The sequence below is a fragment of the Rhinolophus sinicus genome, linkage group LG05 (genome assembly GCF_036562045.2).
Source record: "Rhinolophus sinicus isolate RSC01 linkage group LG05, ASM3656204v1, whole genome shotgun sequence".
In the NCBI taxonomy this organism is placed as follows: Eukaryota; Metazoa; Chordata; class Mammalia; order Chiroptera; family Rhinolophidae; genus Rhinolophus; species Rhinolophus sinicus.
The window spans coordinates 84,007,363-84,025,939 of NC_133755.1; the positions used below are offsets into that span (position 1 = coordinate 84,007,363).

Sequence of the window (18,577 nt, forward strand, 5' to 3'; positions counted from 1 at the left end):
CGAGCCCATCACAGCAGGCGAGTGTATCTCTTGCAAGTGTGAGGGATGGTCAGGTCTCTCAGCACACCCACAGGCAAGTCCCCTCACTCAGAAATGCTAATCGGTATCACTTCTTTCTTCTTTCTTTGGTTTTTCTTCTTTCTGCCTTTTTAGAGTCAGACCTGCTCTTGAAAGGGAGAAGTCCACTAGAGACCCACAAACCTAAAATAATGTAAAATCTTGAAGATGAGCCCTTCAGATGATTCAGAAGTTAAAATGGCTGTTAGAACCTCATACAATATTTAAAATCAGACCACAGCAATGATTTCAACCATCAATGGCATTTTATTTTGGAAGTTTCTATGTATTACATAGGTATTAACTTCCTTTCTCGTACCAGCACCCCCTAAAAAAATAAAAAAAGATTAAAAAAAACCCCAAAAACATAAAATAGTAATTTCTCTAAAGTCTTAAGTTTAAAAAAAAGAAAAACTTAAGTGGTACTTCTCCTTTATGAGAATACTGCTTTTTAAGGAGAATTCATAGTCTGTCCTTATGCTCAGTATACATTTCTACTCCTTCCTGGGGGAAAAATGGTCACTGCTTCTGCTTCCTTTTAATAAATTCATTTCTCTATTATTACACATTATCATTCCCCACTTGACACCTTCTTAGAAACTTTATTGTTGGATGCATTTCCATTTGGCAAAAATCCAGTGTGGCTTTGCGTGGGATGTGTAAGTGTCAGAAACAGCAGTGTTGACGTTCTGCTTTTGAGGGGGAAAAGAGAGAGAGCGATGCATACGTTCCCGGGAAGAAATGTAGGAGACTGAAATGGGGTGTACAGAGATCAGAAGGCTGACAGATACCACTTGGTTTTGAATGCTGTGGCTGTCAGCCACGGAAGAATGCGGTGTGGGCCAGAAGAGGAATCTCCGCAGGAAGAAGTATGTTCAGGCACCGAGGAGTGACGGAGCTGGCTTCCTTTTGTTTCGTGTGTATCAGAGCAGATACACACATAAGGAGCAGTACGGGTCGTCTGCAGTGAGCGGTCACCTGTGTACTGTCTCGTATGGGCTCTCCTGCCAATGCTGTCAACCCAGGCTCCGGGAGAAAAGACGCACCCTATGAAAACACACTTGTCTCTAACTCACCCCAGACCCAAGGCCTCCTCAGCGCCACGATGTGCAAAGCCAAAATGAAGTTCAGAGTTACGTGTCATTCTAGGTCATCTGGAAGCTGGCTTGCTGGGGCCATCTCGGGGGCCCTGGGTGTGCCCCAGAGAGCTGCACGACTACCCGGAAGGGTACGCCTTAATGATCTTCACGTCGTCCACGGGGCGGTCCTGGGAGTTTGTCTCCACCATTCCTACTCGATTCACCATTCCTATGCCCTGACACACTCGGCCAAAAATGGTGTGTTTGCCGTCAAGCCACTGGGTGGGAGCGAGGGTCACAAAGAACTGGCTGCCATTGGTGTCTGGCCCTGCATTGGCCATGGCGAGAATTCCAGCCCCTGGTGGGAGAAAGGAAGAGAGGAGAGTGTGAAGAATCCCCACAGCTCCAGCCAGGACCCACTTCACCATCCTAGGGATGAAAAGAAGCCAGACCTCGCTGTAGCCTCTCTCCTCCACCACCCCACCCAGACATTTCTCTCAGGGCAGGCCTGTCACCTTGCGCAAAGGCCACCAACTGTCCCACCCCGTGACCTCATCTCCCTTGTCTTCACCTGATCCCCAGTCTCTATCCATCATGAACCCGCTAGTCACCGGACCACGTTCCCAATTCCCCTGAGAAATCCCAGCAAGGTTTGCTGCTGCTCTGAGGAAGCTTTTTGTTTTCCTATAGTTTATAACAGCAACATTCAACAAGTATTAGTGTCCAGAGCCCTCAGGCCGGCACTCTGAACCATGCAGGACTCTGAGAGAGGCACTTTCTCTAACCCTCCAGGGCGCTCTGTGGTGCGCGGCTGGGCAGCTTCAGGGCACCACACCATGTCAGGCATTCACCAGGAATCACAGGCAACAGAACGATCTTTTAAAATCCACCCCTCTTCCCCCCCAGTCCAGCCAGATGACTTACCCGTGAATTTCAAGTCCGGATGAAGTTCATCTTCAAACTGCTTACCATAGATAGATGCACCACCTCGCCCTGCCACATTAGCAGATGAGAAACCAATCAGCCAGGCCCGCATTCCACCGCACAGCAAAAACAATGGGCTAGGTTCCAAGGATGTTTTTAGAGTACAGGCAAGGAGAAAGCAGCGCGCACGCCAAGCCCCCTGCGAGGTCTGCTGCAACTAAGCCCAGGAGCGGAAGCAAGTACTGACACAGCACACGCAAATCACTGCTTTCACTCAGGTAAGACATTTCTTTTCAAAATAACACCAAGAGTGTTTTCCTTGCTTATTAAAGTAATATATGTTCACTGTCAAAAATGTAGAAAATACGGAACACTGTCAAAAGAACATTCAAGGACCCCGTAATCTAACCATCTACGATACCCCTCATTCAGAGCTTGCTGTGTTAAGAGGTTTCTTCATGTTTAACGTTATTTCAGACAGGAGCGCCCCAAGCCCTCACCATGTGCCCCTCAGACAGTGCTAATCAGTCAGCATTCTTCCCAGCTGAGCTGGGACCCCTGCTTCCTCACTGACCCCGACTCCAGGCAGCCATTTCTAATGGAGCAGAGACGGCACGAGAATTAAAACCTATCTGCTCCCTTCAACATAGATGAAGGAAAATAACACTCATTTAAGTCAAAAATACCTAGTTTAAGGAGAAACGGACGGTGGTAAGTGGCAACGTGACAGAAAGGAACAGTACTACAGAATCCACTGAGAGGAGAGGCAGTACATCGGACGGAGAATATGAAGAAACACGGGACTGGGAATGCTTTGCTGTCACCACCACCACGTGTTATTTATGTCATGTCTACCAGAGCGTGGTGCCGTGCTGGGCGCCCAGGCTTTGTTGCTAGAGCAAAGTGATACGCTCAGTTATTTAGTCAACCATATGCCTTGTTGAACTACTTTGGTTTTTCCAAGTTGACCTGCCAAGACAAACCACTGGGACAGTGAACACTGGCTTTGCCAGCTGACTCTGCTTGCCTGACAACAGGAAAGGGATGTCACCTCCTTTTACCGCCTGCTGTGAAAGCAGCATGTTAAAGCACTGTGGCCACCCCCGGAAGCCCCTGGGCCTGGGCTATGGTGTTTCCATGGTAAAAGTCTTTTGCTTTACCTTTTAGGATGCTCCACCCCAGATAGCCTGTCACAGACCCCGGTTCTCATGCAAAGAGGAATGGGGGTGAATCCTAACAGACTCAGGGAAACCTCCCAGGCCCAGGCTACCTATGCTTCTGGAAAATTACTGAACCACCAAATTATGTAAAAATTCATTCTGGAAATTCTAACATGCTAGTATACCGCCCGACAGCAATTATGTAACCAGTATGTTCCCTCTGACTAGAGTCAACGCTCCTGTCTGAGGTTTGGGTGGAGGGGGTGGTTGATGGAAGCACTAGGGCTGGAGACGAGGAAGCAGAGAGAGGAGAGAGGAAAGAAGAAAGAGGAGAGAGGAGAGAGGGGAGAGGGGAGAGGGGAGAGGGGAGAAAGGGGAGGGGAGAGGGAAGAGGGAAGAGGGAGGGGGAAGGGAGGATGGGAGAGGGGAGAAAGGAAAGGGGAGGGGAGAGGGGAGAGGGAGGGCTATGTGGCACACTGAGGTCAAGTCCTCCAGCCAGGTGTTGAGCAAGCAAGCTGAGGACAAGCAAGCTGAGGACAAGCTCAGCTCTGTCCACCCACACACAGAGCCTTGGAACAGTGATCCCTGCAAGCGGAGGGCTCACTTCGCCTCAAGGCCACTGAAACCTATCACATAAATGGCACCACACACAAGAGGATCTCGGGACAGGTAAGCCTGGGGTGTTAAGCCATCAGAAGATGAAAGAGCATGGAGGCCCCTTTTTACTCAGGATGCAGATACACACACGTGACTAGTTGGGGCCTCTATAGCCGCCTTTACTCATAATGTTATCTTTTCATAACCTAATTCAACTCAGTAGGGTTGGTAGCAAAATGTCAGCAAGATAAATAATTCCAATCAAAACGCTCCTTTGGGCATGTGGAATAGGGGAGAGCGGGCAGGGGGACACGGAGTGATTAAAGAGCTCTCTGGTGCAGAACAGGCTCAACAGATGTCAGCAATCACTTATAAAGCCGACGATTTGGAAGATTTGCAGTCAAAAACTTGCTGTGTGCTTGGTGTAGCACAGATACAGGGGAGACAGGCACAGGTCTGTCTTCCAAACTGTACTCCCCAACTTTTTCCTCTTCTGTCCTTTTAGACATTTATTCAATGTACCTAATATTTCAGACATACAAAAATACAAAGACTATGAGAAACAACTGTGCACCCTCCCCTGGAGGAATAAAATGTAGCCAACCCAGCTGAAGACCCCAGGCACACACCCTCTGCCTCCCTCCCCACCCACCCCTCGCCCAAGAGCTGACAGCTGCTTAGAACTGCATTTCCCTCTCAGGTAACCGCTCTTCCGACCAGGAGATTGTCATTTCCATGCATTTTCCTTCTTCCTACGTATATATGCACCCCTAAAAAAAAGGTATTGTTGTTTTGCATGTGTTTAGGTTTATATAGATGGTATTATACTATGTGTTCCTCAGCAGTTGGCGCTTTCCTGCTTGCCATTGTGACAGTCGTCCATGTTGTTCCACGCTGCTCTCCGGAGTATTCATCCCCCTATGACTACAACGTCAATCTTATCTTTTCTCATGCGGATGCTTCTGTAGGATCTTTCCAATGTGTTGCAATTATAAACCATGATGCAATAACCATTCTTACACTGTCTCCCAAACACAAGTGCAGGAGCGCTCAGGGACCACGCCTCAGGGAGGACACATATGCAGGGTCACAGTTTGAGTACCTCACCATTACTAGATTTTCCAAGTATCTTGCCAGATAAAGCCCTAAGGTGCGCCCCCACCCACAGGCCCTCACTCTTAGTCTAGCTGCTCTAGGTCCTTTTGCCACTTTCTAACTTGTATCAGTCTGGGACGTGTCAGATCTCTTCTGTTGTAACCTGCATTGCCCTGAATGTGTGTAATTAATTTCTTGTTTACTGGCTATTTAACTTTCTTCCTCTGTGAACAGCCATTTCTCTACAGAGTGGCCTCACATTATATAAATATAAATGTATATTCTGGACATTAATCCTTTGTCAGCTAATGCTTTTGCAAATACCTTCTTCCAGTCGATATTTTTCACTTTTTTAATGGGGTCTTCTGGTGGACAGAAGTTTTGGCAGTTGAAATTCCTTAATCATTTTCATCTATGCATTCTATTTGCTTAAAAAAGAAAGTCTTTCCTTATCCCCAAGATTCCTCTGATGTCTCTTATTCCTCCTGCTCATGACTGTGGAAACAAAGGTTACCATAGTTGGTGCTACTTGTCCCCCCACCACTTGCTCCCAAGTCACAGCTAAAGTCACCACAGATTAACAGCCAGCCCCAAAGCTTGAATGGGCCAGTGACCCATAAGGGGGCCCATATGAAAACTCTGCTGGGGCACTCGACACCAGAAGGTAACTGACCAAACCAATCAAAGCGTCTCTCCTGGCCAGAGAACCTCTAACAGACACTTCTGGTTAGCTGTCCCCTAAGCCTTTCCAACCCCTTCTCCACAGCCTACCTCAATGTCAGAGAAGGAAGGCAGGTACTGACCAGTTTCTTTTGCAGCTAGGGGTGGCCAGATGACCTAGTTCTGACTTAGTGATACAAACAGAAGCCTGCTGAATAGAGCCTCTGGGAAAGCTACAGCCTTCCTAATAAAAAGGGACAAACACATTCATCTGTCTTTCATCCATAGCTCTTTCCCTGTCTTCCTTCTTTGGAAGCAGAGGTGCTCTCAGGAGCAGCAGCAGCTGTCTTGCAACCGTTAAGACAAGTTTGAGATGGAAAGCCAACACACTAAAAATGGTAGAGTGGAAATACATGGCAAGCATGGGTCTCTGACAACTCTGCTGGGCAGTTGAACCAATGCCTGCAACTGCTTACCTCTAGACATCTTGTTATGTGAGAAAAACAAAAGCTCCCTTTGTTTAAGCTACTGTGGTTGATCCTTACAGCTCAAATCATCCCAAATTGATACAATCGCTTTGTCAGTAACAGAGTAGGAAGGGGGAACTAACTAGTAGAGCTGCTGTTGGATTACCAGGGCAAATGCCAGATATCAGATCTATTAATAACACAGGAAACAATGCTACAGCTCTCAAAAGAAGCTTTGCAGTTCTTCACATGGGGCCCTCTCTTCCTCACTTGCCTTTGGGGTCAGAGAGATTTGGATTTCAGTTCCAACTCCACCACTTTAAGCAAGATACCGTCTCTAATCCTCAGTTTCCTTGAGTGCAAACTAAGAATAGAAGGACTTGGGTCTCACAGGACTGTCAGGAGAACTAAATGAGATAATGGACGGAAACCACGCAGTATGCAGCATGGAGCCAACACAGGACTATCTGTGGCGATGAGCTCTGGTTAACAGACAACCTCAGCACTGTCCAGGAGAGGTAACCACAGGTCATGACGAACAGCCCCCCTTGGAGCCAGTCCGCTGGGTGTATTGCAGCTCCTGTTCTTGGACCTTCTATCATGCCCTCCCTGTGCCTCAGCTCTCTCTGCATAACTTTCCTTCTTATTTCACCGAGAAGAAAGCAGAACTTTCACATGCTCTCACTACCAAATCCACTTCCCTTCCTCCATCTCTACCCATTTACCTCCCTTCCTGTTATTAATATACTGTATGAATAAATTGTTCACACGACTCTCACCACCATGTACCTGATTAATCCCATTCACCCTGAAGGAACTTTGCAGCTACAATTTCCCCCTCTCCTGTATCAATTTTGCTTTGTAGTGGATCATTCTTATCAGCATAAATATATGGTATTAGTATTTCCCATCTTAAAAACAAAACAATAAAACCCCATCTCCTAGTATCCCCCTATTTGTCTGCATCCCTTCACAGAAAAATTTCTCAAACAAGGTGTTGACACTTGGTGCCTCTGCTTCCTCTCCTGCCTCCTGAATGCTCTCCATTCAGACTTTTGCCTTCATCACTCCACTAAAAGCTCTCTGGTCAAGATCACCAGTGACCTCGATGTCATTAAATCCAATGGCAGTCCTCAGGCCTCACCTTGCTTGATCCATAAGCAGCATCTGACAGTTGACAGCACCCTTCTTGAAACCCCACCTTACAGGCGGCTCCTCATTTTCCTCTGCTGGCTCCTTGTCTCCCCATCTCCTTTCACAGGCGTTAAACCTGCACTGATGTGCGAAGACTTCCCCTTCCCAGCCCTGCTCCCTCACCCCTTTCTACTTCACAGGTGTTACCCCAGTAAACCTCTTGAGGGTTGAAGTCTGGCTTGGCACCTGCTCCCCAGAGGACCAGAACCCACACAACCACTATCATCCTAACCCAAACTACAAGTTTTAGCTTTGACCACCATGAAAGACAGCTTCCAATTGGTCACCTTGCTTCCAGCTTTGCCTCCCCCTTTCTCACCGGTCTATTCTCCACCTAGAAGCCAGGGGGATCCTTTTAAAACAAGTCTCACTGTGGCAGTCAGCTGCTCAAAATCCTCCGGTGACATTTCATCACACTCATGACGAAATCCAAAGTCTTCACCACAATTTACACGACTCTCCATGACCCCTGGGACTCTGCTGCCCTTCAAAGTCGTCTCCTGCCACTCTGCCCACCTCACCTGCTCCAGCCACACGGGCCTCTGGGCTATTTCTCGCCAGGCACGCTCTGGTCTAAGGCCTCGGAATGCTGTGCCCTCTGCACGGCCTGGCCCCTGGCAGGCTCATGGCTCACTACTTCCCTTCATTCAGTGCTCGGCTCAGACGCCCCTTATCAGAGAGGTCCTCCCTAGCCACACCAGCCAAAACAGCACCACCCTCCGTCTCTATCCTGCGAGTTCTCAGCCGGAGCTGGCTTTGCCCCCTAGGGACACCAGACTATAACAGGTGGAGACATTTTTGGTTGTCACACTGAGGGGTTCTACTGGCATCTGGAGGGTAGAGGTCAGGGATGCAGCCAAACATTGTGCAACACACAGGACAGCCCCTCACAACGAAGAATTATCCAGCCCGACACGTCAATAGTGCCGAGGCCTAGAATCCATGCTCTGTCCCCTTCTACATTGTTTCTTCCATGTCATTTGTCATGACCTGACAGTATTATTACACACTTGTTTGTTCATCGCCTGTCTCTCCCACGAGAACGAGAGCTCCACAAGGGCTTCCTTATTCACAGTTGTATCCCCAGCTCTAGAACGATGCCGGGCCACGGCAGGAGTCTAACAGACATCTGTTAAATGAACTAACAACCAACATAAATAATAAATAACCACGCTTGTTTGAGCTGCTGCTGTGCCAAGCCTGTGCTAACTACTTCGCTACTCACAACGACCCCAGGAGGCGCATGTAGCTGCAGCACAGGGATAACAGGAGGGGCCCCATTTTACCAGGCTCCACCCTGTCTGTAAGGTCTGGAATATAAAGGGAAAAGCCCAAGACACTGATGAACTGCCTACTGCCCACATCCTGAAAGTACATAACTAAGAAGGGAAGAAAATATAATGCAATCAGCAGACCTTGTAAAATACCCAGCATACTCCATTCTCATGAAGCTAATCACTGTTTGTAAGAAAAACCAGAGATTATAAAACTCCTGTGTAAAATCTGTTTTTATAGAACTGAAAGAAGACCCTGTCGTGACACACGACTGAGCAGACACCTGCTGACCATGAGATGGAAACACTTTGCTGACCACAGCAGTAATGACCCCCTAGCCCCCGCTCACTCCCCAAATAGCCCGTAAAAACCCCTCCCACAATCCTATCAGGGAGCCAGCCAGCTCCTTTCTTCTCGCTGGTTCCCTGGTACACTCGCTATCTCGCAATAAAGCTTTGTTTGCTGAACTTCCTACCAGGTATAGCGCTCATTTCTATGACATTGGGACGCAGGAACCTGGCATTAGTTGACTCTAGCAACGTAACCACACTCCCCATTTATAGATAAGACTCACCAAGGTTACATAACTTGTCTACATTTAATAAGTATTCGTGTGAAGCCAAGATTCAACCCCAAACCCACCAGCCTCCACAAACCCTGCTGTTCAGAAGTCTCAAATGATGCTCCATCAAATCTGAACTCCTATCTGGGAGTCTCCATGAACTGGCCCTGTCTTACGCCCCCTGCAACCTCTTACCACTCTGCATTCTGCCCCAAACTGCTCCTTTACTGTCCCTAAAACATGCAGTTCAGGAGCCTTAGGAATCACATCTTACGCATTTGTCCTGGGTGTGGAGAGGTGGCTGTGCTATGTCACACGGCCAGTCCAGCAGGTGGGTGGTCGGCTCTTTCACACCCGACCTGCCTCTGACACTTGTGTCTCTGTTCTGTACTCATTCTTCCAAAATGTCCTTCCCTGTCCCAAGAGTTAAAATTCTACATTTCTTCATGGCCCACCTCAAAATATGCCTCCTTCCCATTCTAATCCCACTCCACTCTACTTTTTCTCTTATTAATTATTCCAACCTATGTTATATAATAATCCACAGCATACCACCCTACATTTGCATATTTATTATGTTATTACTTTGTAGATATTTCTTCCACTATCTCGTCTTCCTGGCAGAGCAAGGAGATCTGCAAGGAAAAGAAAACTGCCTTGGCTTCTCATGCTTAAGTGCCCCTCACAGGCCTTAGAATAGCACAAGATACCCAGCAGACTCTTAGCAAATATTCATCAAATGAATAAAATTAACAATGAGCTTGCTGTTCAACACATTCAATTTCAGGTGTTCCTGGGGCCATCAAGAGGAGAGATGAAATCAGAGTGTGGGTGACGCACAGCATAATCAGCATGTAATTAATCACGGCAATCATGGCAGCTAGGTACGGAGCAGGACGAGCCAAAGGAAGAGCTGGACCGGATGCCGTGTCGTATAGGGAGGAGAGGAAGAGAAGAAATTAGTAAAAACAGATTAAAAGACATTCAGAGTACTAAGTAAAGAGCCAGCATAAAGTTATTACAATAAGGGGAATTTAAAAGAAGAAAAATGGTTTAAAATGAGGCAGGAAGTCAAAGGGGATTTGAACTGAGAAGACATCTGGCAGAGACATATCAGAAATACCATGGAAGGAAAGGCTTCATCAGACTGAGGGGCAGTCGGGAATGGAAATGGCGCACCAACTTGCTGAAGAGGCCAGGATGTCACATACAGTTCATCTGAGATGTTCAGCAAAAACGTGCTACCTAATTTGCCAGCAGTTCGTACTAGTGACCCAGGAAGCCTTAACTCCTGTTTGCCTTCAACCACAGACCGGGAACAGGCTTAGCGCAATCACTCATTATACTTGAGGCTGGATGCAATTATTTGGAAATCTTTTGAGTGACTCAATTTCATTAAAATTACATCATGGAAATGTGACATTAGGAAGGATTGAGAACTACAGTAATATAGGGAAACTCTGGCATGAACAACTCACATCTGAGTCACTTCCAATCCTTTCACCCTAATCATGGATGCTTTCAGTTCACTTGTGTTATGAATTAAAATTTTACTTCAGGACAACAACGAAAGAGGACAGGAAAGAAGTACATCGAAGTGTTGGCAGGACACTTTCATATAAAGAATGTGGAATGAAGCAGGATTAGACTCTGCCTTTCCCAGTATCTGATAAAGCAAACACAAAAAATTCAAATTTAAAAAGCCAAAATTTCACCAGTATCAGCCAAATGTGAAAAAGGAAACTCACTCCAAAAATTCTGACAAAGAGTCAGCCAAAGAAAGAAATAGAAGCTTTGTCTGCCCGTATTCCCTAAAAGTTGTAATCAGGAAAGGAGTAGTGTCACCCAGAGAATTCTTACAGAGACCCTCCAATTTTGAGAAGCCATTTTTGGAGGGGGTGAGTAGCCCTGAAAAAGTTAAGGAAAGATCCGCACACACCACAGGTGCTTAGGAGCGGCAGGGCGGCCGTCCAGCACTGGGTTCTGGGGCCACCTCAGGAACTCCATCTGGGAGAAAACAGAATCCAAGCAAGGGCTTCTCCATGGCTGTTTCAAGCTACAGACAGTTCAATAAAAATAAGAATCCAATAAAACAAGAGCTCAAAGACAAGATAATAAATCAACAGAATAAAGCGAAAAGACTGCAGAGCTAAGGAAACAGATTTAGAGCCAAATGACACCAATACAGCACTAATAAATAAATTAGAGCAGTAAGGAACAAAATAGACATGACCAAAAATTGAATAAGGCACAGAATAAAGGTTTGAGATATTTCAGTGGATTCAGGGAAAAAACAGAAAAACATCATCTCACACACTCAAAAGAAATGGAAAGCAAAGGTGATGAAACAAAGAATAACCAGTTTCCCAAAATAGAAAATCCAATAAGCATAACACAGAAAATATTCAGAAATACAAATAAAAAAATTTTCCCTGAATTAAAGGAAGAAATAAATCTGACCTCAGTATTCTCCAAAGCCATGTTCAAAACCAGAAGGCGATGGAGTAGAATTGTCTAAAAAGATCTGAGGGAATGAGTGTGGCCCAAGAATAGTATAACCAGTCATGGTCTTTTTCAAGTCTAAGGGCAACAGGCAGAAATTCTCAAACATGATTAAGTTCAAAAATATAACAGCCTTCAGCCTTGCAATAAAAACAAACCACTCAACAGGAAATTCTGCCCGCTAGCACTTGTGAATAGAAAAGCCTAGTAGTGAGCGCGGAGCCCTGTGAAATGTCGAACCCACACTGTTGCTGAAGGAATCATGGGTATAGATGGAAAACGTTGTAAACTCTGACAAGGAAAACTAAAACTGACAACAAAAATTGTGAATGAGGAAGGGAGGACAGGTGTGAGATAACTGAAAAATATACATATTGGTCTCTGTCCCCGATTCTTGGCACAGAGCTCCCAAACCCTTGTAATATTCTAAGTGGTAAGAGCACTTAGGAGCATCTCTCACCGTGTTTCCCCAAAAATAAGACCGAGCCGGACCATCAGCTCTAATGCATCTTTTGGAGCAAAAATTAATATAAGACCTGGTCTTATTTTACTATACTTAGTTTTTACTTATTTTACTTATATTCACTATACTAATTTTTGCTCCAAAAGATGCGTTAGAGCTGATGGTCTAGCTAGGTCTTATTTTCAGGGAAACACGGTATTCTAATATTTGGTCTTTGACCCCACACTGAAACAGGGCTCCTAAAACCCTTGGAAATTCCTAAGTGATAAGAGCACTAGGAGCATCTTTTGCTCTAATGAGGTGACTCTGGGTGGCTCCTGGGTGAGAGATGGTCTTCAAAGACCATGCCAATAAAAGCTATGAATCTTCAGTATCCTGAGGAACCACCACCAGCATTTCTCCAGAGAGGGGAGGGAGACTGGAAATGGAGTTAATAACTGATCATGCCGACATGAGGAAGCCTCCATAAAATCCCAATGGTACAGGGTTCGGAGAGCTTCCAGGTGGGCGAACACATCTACACTGGGAGGGGACACCCGCCCAACTCCACGGGGACAGAAGCTCCGGCACTCAGGACCCTCCCAGACCTTGCCCTAGGCATCGCTTCATCTGGCTGGCCATCTGTGTCCTCTACCATATCCTTTAACTGGTAACTGTTAAATGTTTCCCTGAGCTCTGTGAGCCACTCTGGCAAATGAACTGAACCCATAGAGGGGGTCGTTGCAATGTCCAATCTGTAGACAGTTGGTCAGAAGCACAGGTATTTATTTGTACCTGGGTTTGTGAGTTGTCTGGAGAGAACGAGAGAGAGAAAGAGAGAAAGAGAGAAAGAGAGAGAGAGAGAGAGAGAGAGAGAGAGAGAGAGAGAGAGAAGAGAGAAGAGAGACACGCACACAGGGGGCAGTCTTGTGGGACTGAGCCCCTAACCTGTGGGATATGATACTATCTCTGGGTAAATAATTGCACAGTATTGCTTTTTGTGGGGAAAAACCTCTATACGTTTGGTGATCACATGTGTCAGAAGTGAAGTGTTCTGGAGGAGTATGTAGAAGTAAAGAAGAAACACAGGATGGAGGAACTGGGTTTCTTCCCACACAGGAGGTGGGTAAAACTGAGTTTTTCCTAAACAATAGGAATGGATAGAAATTTAAGTACTAATTGCCTCATCTCTCAGAGCAGGAAGTTAATTTGTTTAAATACAGAGGGTGCCAAAAATATATACACATTTTAAGAAAGGAAAACTGTATTAAAATTATAATACTCAATATATACCGATAACAAAAGATGAACACAAGTCACGTTTGACATCTGCAATTACAAGAGGTGCTCAAAGTGGTTACCATCAGCGTCCAGACACTTCTGATTACGGCGGACTTCTGATTACTGCTTGACTAACATTGACCAAAGTGTCTACCTGTATACATTTTTTTGCACCCCCACTATGTACAATTTTAAATACAATACTTTTTATTTTAAAAACAATACCACACATGACACAGCCTATTCTCCTGAAATTATTTCCATTTAGTTATTCATTCATTCATCCTTTTAACTACAAGTATCTGAAAAGAAAGATGGCTGGAATAATGGCCACCAAAAGTTAACAACGATCATTTCTGAGAGGTGGCCTATTGGGGGAATAGTTAATGGCATTAGGAATCTTTAGGAGATATCCTGATGAGTGATTTTTGTTCTTTTTTCTACTTTCCTGTATATTCTGTATTTTGGGATGTGTCCACATACATTGAAAAAAAAATCAAATGACTCTGGTCATCAAGGATAAAGGACCATTGAGAATGACAAAAAACAAAACCGAGAAAACTCTGCCACAGAGAGAACCAAGCTTATTTAAAGGCAAAAGAGCAGGAAAAATTAGAAGAACATACAGACTGAGAAGTAATGGCCCTTCAAACTAATAAATGTTATTAGCATTTCACTAAGAAATTTCTCTAATAAGTCCCATCTAAATGACGACAACGCCCAAATTCTTATCTCCGTCCCAGACCTTTCCTTGAACTCCACACTCATACCCCATTACTTATTCAAAATCTCTACTTGAAGATCTGACAAGTATTTCAAACATAATGTGTCCCAAACCAAAATCAAATTCTTAGTCTTCCCCCTCCAAACTTTGAAGTCACCTTTCACTATCTCTCACTCACACACTCACCCACCCCTAACCCAATCTCAGCAAATCCCATTGGCTCTATTTCTATCAAAACAGAACTTCAATCCAGGCACTTCCGATCGCTTCTCTACTAGGAGCCTAGTCCACCCACATATGTCTAGACTGGGTGCCTACAGCAGCCTTCTAACTGGTTCTCAGCTCTCACTCTTTCCCTATATCTATTCTCCAATCAGCAGCCAGAATGATCTTTTTCTTAAAGCATAGGTCAGATCACATTACTCTTTTGCTCAAAACTCTCTAACGGTCCCACCTTATTCAAAACAAAAGCCGAAGTCTCTACCATGCCCTACCAGGTCCCACATGGGCTCCTGCCTCCCGGCCTCTGGCTTCTTTCCTCCCATCACAAGGCTCATTCCCTCATTCAGATCTCCCTGCTCCAATAACATCTTCTCGGTGAGGACTTCCTTTTCTATTAAATACACATCCTCACATCCTTCTCCTGCTTGATTGAGAGCTGGGAGTTTTTTTCTGTGCTCATGGCTATATCCCTAGGGCTTAAACAAGTATCTGACACAAAGTAGGTGCTCAATATTTGTTAAATGAATGAATTAATCAAAGAACCCAGTATTCTATTTTTCTCAAAACACTGCAAATGTCTTTTTTCACTTTTCTGATTATCAGACTTTCTACATTACTGTAATTCAGGCAAATATCATTTGCTCTTAGAAAGCAATACATGCCAGTTATGAGAAACTCTGTAAAGCCCAGGAGTCAAGATTAATTTCTGGTCAATTCCACGTGTGTGCGTTTGGGGGAAGGTGTGTGGTAGGGAGGGCAGGAATCGTCACCAGAATTACTAACCCAGTCCCTGGTATGTGAAGAGAGCCCTGGCTGCCTGATACCCAGCTATGACAGAATGAGACTTCAGAAACTAATCCTGGCTTAAGTGTACCTGTCCCGGTTGGGTCACCTCCCTGGATCATGAAGTCTTTGATGATTCTGTGGAATTTGGTGCCATTGTAGTAACCTCGACGCGCCAACTCAGCAAAGTTCTTACAGGTCTTTGGAGCATGCTTCCAGTATAGCTCCAGCACAATAATGCCCATGCTGCGGGGAGAAGAGGATGGGAGAGCTCTAGTCAAGAACGAGGTCACAGCACACAGGAATATTATGGGACGGCTCCAGGATGCTTCATGTTCAAGCTTGTAAGTCACGAAATTGTTACAATTTCATGCTCAGCAAAGGAAAACAACACAATGCAAGTAACAAACACAGTCATCTCTTTTGAGCAAAACATGCAGGGGCTTCTGGTACTTCTTTTAAGCAAAATAACCACGGATGGCTAAAAATTTTAACATCTTACATATAAAAAAAGAAATCGCCAGTCACAGAAAACTAATATAACCAACCGCTAAATTAGTAGAAAAAAACTCTTACACTTAATTTGTAAATTTTTTTTAAAGGAGGATATTAAAATACCAAGAACTCATATTTATTTCTATGTGCATAAGGTTCTAGGTGGGGGTAGAAACTGGATAAATGGGAGACAGGAAGGTCTTCAATGAATATCTTTTTAAAAATTTTGTATTTTTGAATCATGTAAATATATTACCTATTCATAAAAAATTTTAATGGAGAAAAAATGGTACAGTTTGTGTGTATTTAGGAAGAGGTGTAACAAAGGCAAAACCTGATTACTTCAAATCTTATACCTACCCGATGTGATGAGCGCTTGCTTTCCCCCCCAAAGTACTGCTAAGGAAAAGGAAGCCATACGACGTAGGACAGGTGCCTTCCCCTCCACTCCATCACTCACCTAGCCTTTAAACTCCAAGAATGTGAAAATTGAGTCAACTCTGTAGAGCATGAATAGCCAATGTAAACCAAGCATAGTGTAAGCACTGTATAAATATTTTCTAAGTTACTGTTGTAGATAGTTTCTTGGAAACTGCAACTTCTAATGAAACAATGTATAATAAAACCAATTTTACCATAGGCTAACTGATATAATAAGAGTTACTGAGGCATACTTCTGGTCATAAAAACACCAAACTTCTAAATAAAGACCCAAACACTTCTAATACTTTACACCGAAAAAAAAGTGAGCTATGTATACATTTGAAAAAGATTAATATAACCAGTAAGATAATTATTTTCTAACCTGCTTATTCCAGTTCAGGGTCTTGAGTAGCTATAGCCCATCCCAGCAGCTCAGGACACAAGGTGGGAACCAATCTTGGACAGGACATCCTTCCATCCAGGGTGCACTCACACCAGAACCACACTCACTCTGGGACAATTCAGACACCCTCAGTTACCTAACCGTGCATATCTTTGGGATGTGGGAGGAAACTGGAGCACCGGAGTTAACCCACACAGATATGGGAGAACATGCAAACTCCACAGACAAGGGCCAGGGCTGGGAATAGTTTTTTTCTCATCAACATTGTAACAAAAGAACATTGAATGTTATTCAAGGACCTGCTGTATATGTAGTATGTGCCAGAACATAGTTTTCTACTGGCAATTCATCCTTCACACTACTAATATTCAACACATATTAACAATTACTCTGTGCAAGACAGTTTTAGATGCTTTTTCCTTCATGGAGCTTACATTCTGGTGGACATTTTTTAAATACAGGTAATAACGTTTTGGACTGGCAATCAGGAAGCACCTATACAACTTTGAAATGTGCACACTTTTTGACAGCAATTTCAACTTCTAAGTATCTATTCTGCAGGAAAACTTACTAAAGTACTGAAGGATACAATATGTGAAAGGATGTTCATTCCAGTTTTTGTCATAATAAAAAACAAGAACAACTTAGATGTCCTTCAAAGAGGGAATGATTAAAATATGAAATATCCATACTACGGAATGTTACATGTACTAGTGAGTGAAATTGCAAATTACAGGAAAAAATACATACAGTATGATCATGATTCTATTTTTGTTAAAAATTAGAACATAAAAGATGTTTATATGTACATAGAAATGGATCTGGAAGACCATCCAAAAAAACTATTAAAAGTGTTTTTACAGGGAGGGGTGGCTTTCACTGCTTACTCTATATACTTCTATACTGCATGAATTTCAATTTCAATTTATTTTGTACTTTCAAAAAAATGTTAACAGGTGAGTTCAGAAATTCCTGCCATATAAAAGGTAGGGAAGATGGCCTGGGAGCAAAAGTAGCATCTAAGAGAACTGTGCTCTGGTGGAAAGCAGCATAGGCAAGAACAGAAAGAAGGCAGAGAGATGGTGGCTCGACCCTGACTACAGATGGGGAAATGGCAGATGTAGCCAGAGAGGTAGGCAAAGGCCAGATGAAGAAAATCATCTTGAACGTCAGACTACAAAATTTTAATTGTATCATGTTGTAGCAATAAAAAATTACTTAAGTTTATGTGTCCTACTTTGGAAAGATCGCTTTGAACTTTTTCCAAAGAGGCAACGGAATGAATAGAGCTAAAGAACTAAGCATGTGAGGCAGACATACCAGGCTCCAAATGAGGTTCCCTTACTTACTAGCTGTGTAGCTTTGGTCAAGCCACTTCATCTGTAAATTTTGGCATTTCCCTGCTCAAATTGGAGAGAAGGTGGAATAACACCTACATGATTTGAGTTGCTAGGAGGATTAAACTGTGATGCTATACGTGTGATGCTAGGGACACAGCACCGCTAATTGGTGCTCAATCACACCACTCTTCGATCGTGGGGGCAATGTGCTTCTTCCTGTGTCCTCCTAACAATTTGTTTATACAACTGTAGTACTTACAGCGTTACAACTATACTACTTATCACACTAATATTTACACATCTGTCTCCTTCACTATACTGCAAGGCTGTGTGTTTTACCACGTCTGCATCGTCAGATGCCAGATCCCACGTCCCCGCCTGTGGACTCAATACACGACTGTTGAATGAATGGGTGAATGAACGGAGGGTTGGGAGGAGGGCAATCAGACAGCTGCCGCTGAGGTCTCCGCGCGAGCCGGTGCGGAGCTCGGACGCGGGCGGTGACGGTCCCCACTCAGCCCTCACTGCCGCCGCCCCACGCCTCTCCACGAGGAGGCCGGCCCAGCAAGGGAGCACGCCGGGAACCCAGCCCCGAGGCGAAGCCCGGGCTCCGCGTCGCCTCTGCCAGCCCAGCCCCACAGGCCCGACCCCCCTCACCTTGTCTCCAAGTATACGTTGGGCGGCTGCCAGGAGTCGGGGGGAATCGCCGCCATAGCGAAGCCCGCGGAATCCTTCTCTAGAAATTGCTACTTCCGGCGTCGATTCGCGGGGGACCCGCCGCTGCAGGGCACACTTCCGGTCCCCGACGTTCAACCCTGGTGATGTCATGATTTGGGGAGTTGAGACAAAGAAGAGGAAGGACCCCACCTCCAGGGCCGAGGAGCTGCGGTGT

At 44.8% G+C, this 18,577-nt stretch overlaps 1 protein-coding gene across 1 annotated transcript; it reads right to left on the reverse strand.

The window, feature by feature from the left end:
* Nucleotides 1-304: 304 nt before the first annotated feature.
* On the reverse strand, nt 305-18,577 carry PPIL1 (peptidylprolyl isomerase like 1). The gene is made up of 4 exons (XM_019738826.2): nt 18,343-18,577; nt 15,116-15,270; nt 2,061-2,129; nt 305-1,494 (listed from the first exon to the last, which is right to left on the reverse strand). Exons 1-4 carry the CDS (start codon nt 18,396-18,398, stop codon nt 1,274-1,276), a joined length of 501 nt encoding a protein of 166 aa, XP_019594385.1. The 5' UTR covers nt 18,399-18,577; the 3' UTR covers nt 305-1,273.

Excerpts from the sequence above, each read along its gene's own strand:
- PPIL1 (XM_019738826.2), bottom strand. The coding sequence starts at position 18,398 with ATGGCGGCGATTCCCCCCGACTCCTGGCAGCCGCCCAACGTATACTTG. Across the intron at positions 15,271-18,342 it reads AACGTATACTTGGAGACAAG|CATGGGCATTATTGTGCTGG; the intron begins GTGAGGGGGGTC and ends TTCTCCCCGCAG. Across the intron at positions 2,130-15,115 it reads AGGTGACCCAACCGGGACAG|GGCGAGGTGGTGCATCTATC; the intron begins GTACACTTAAGC and ends CTAATGTGGCAG.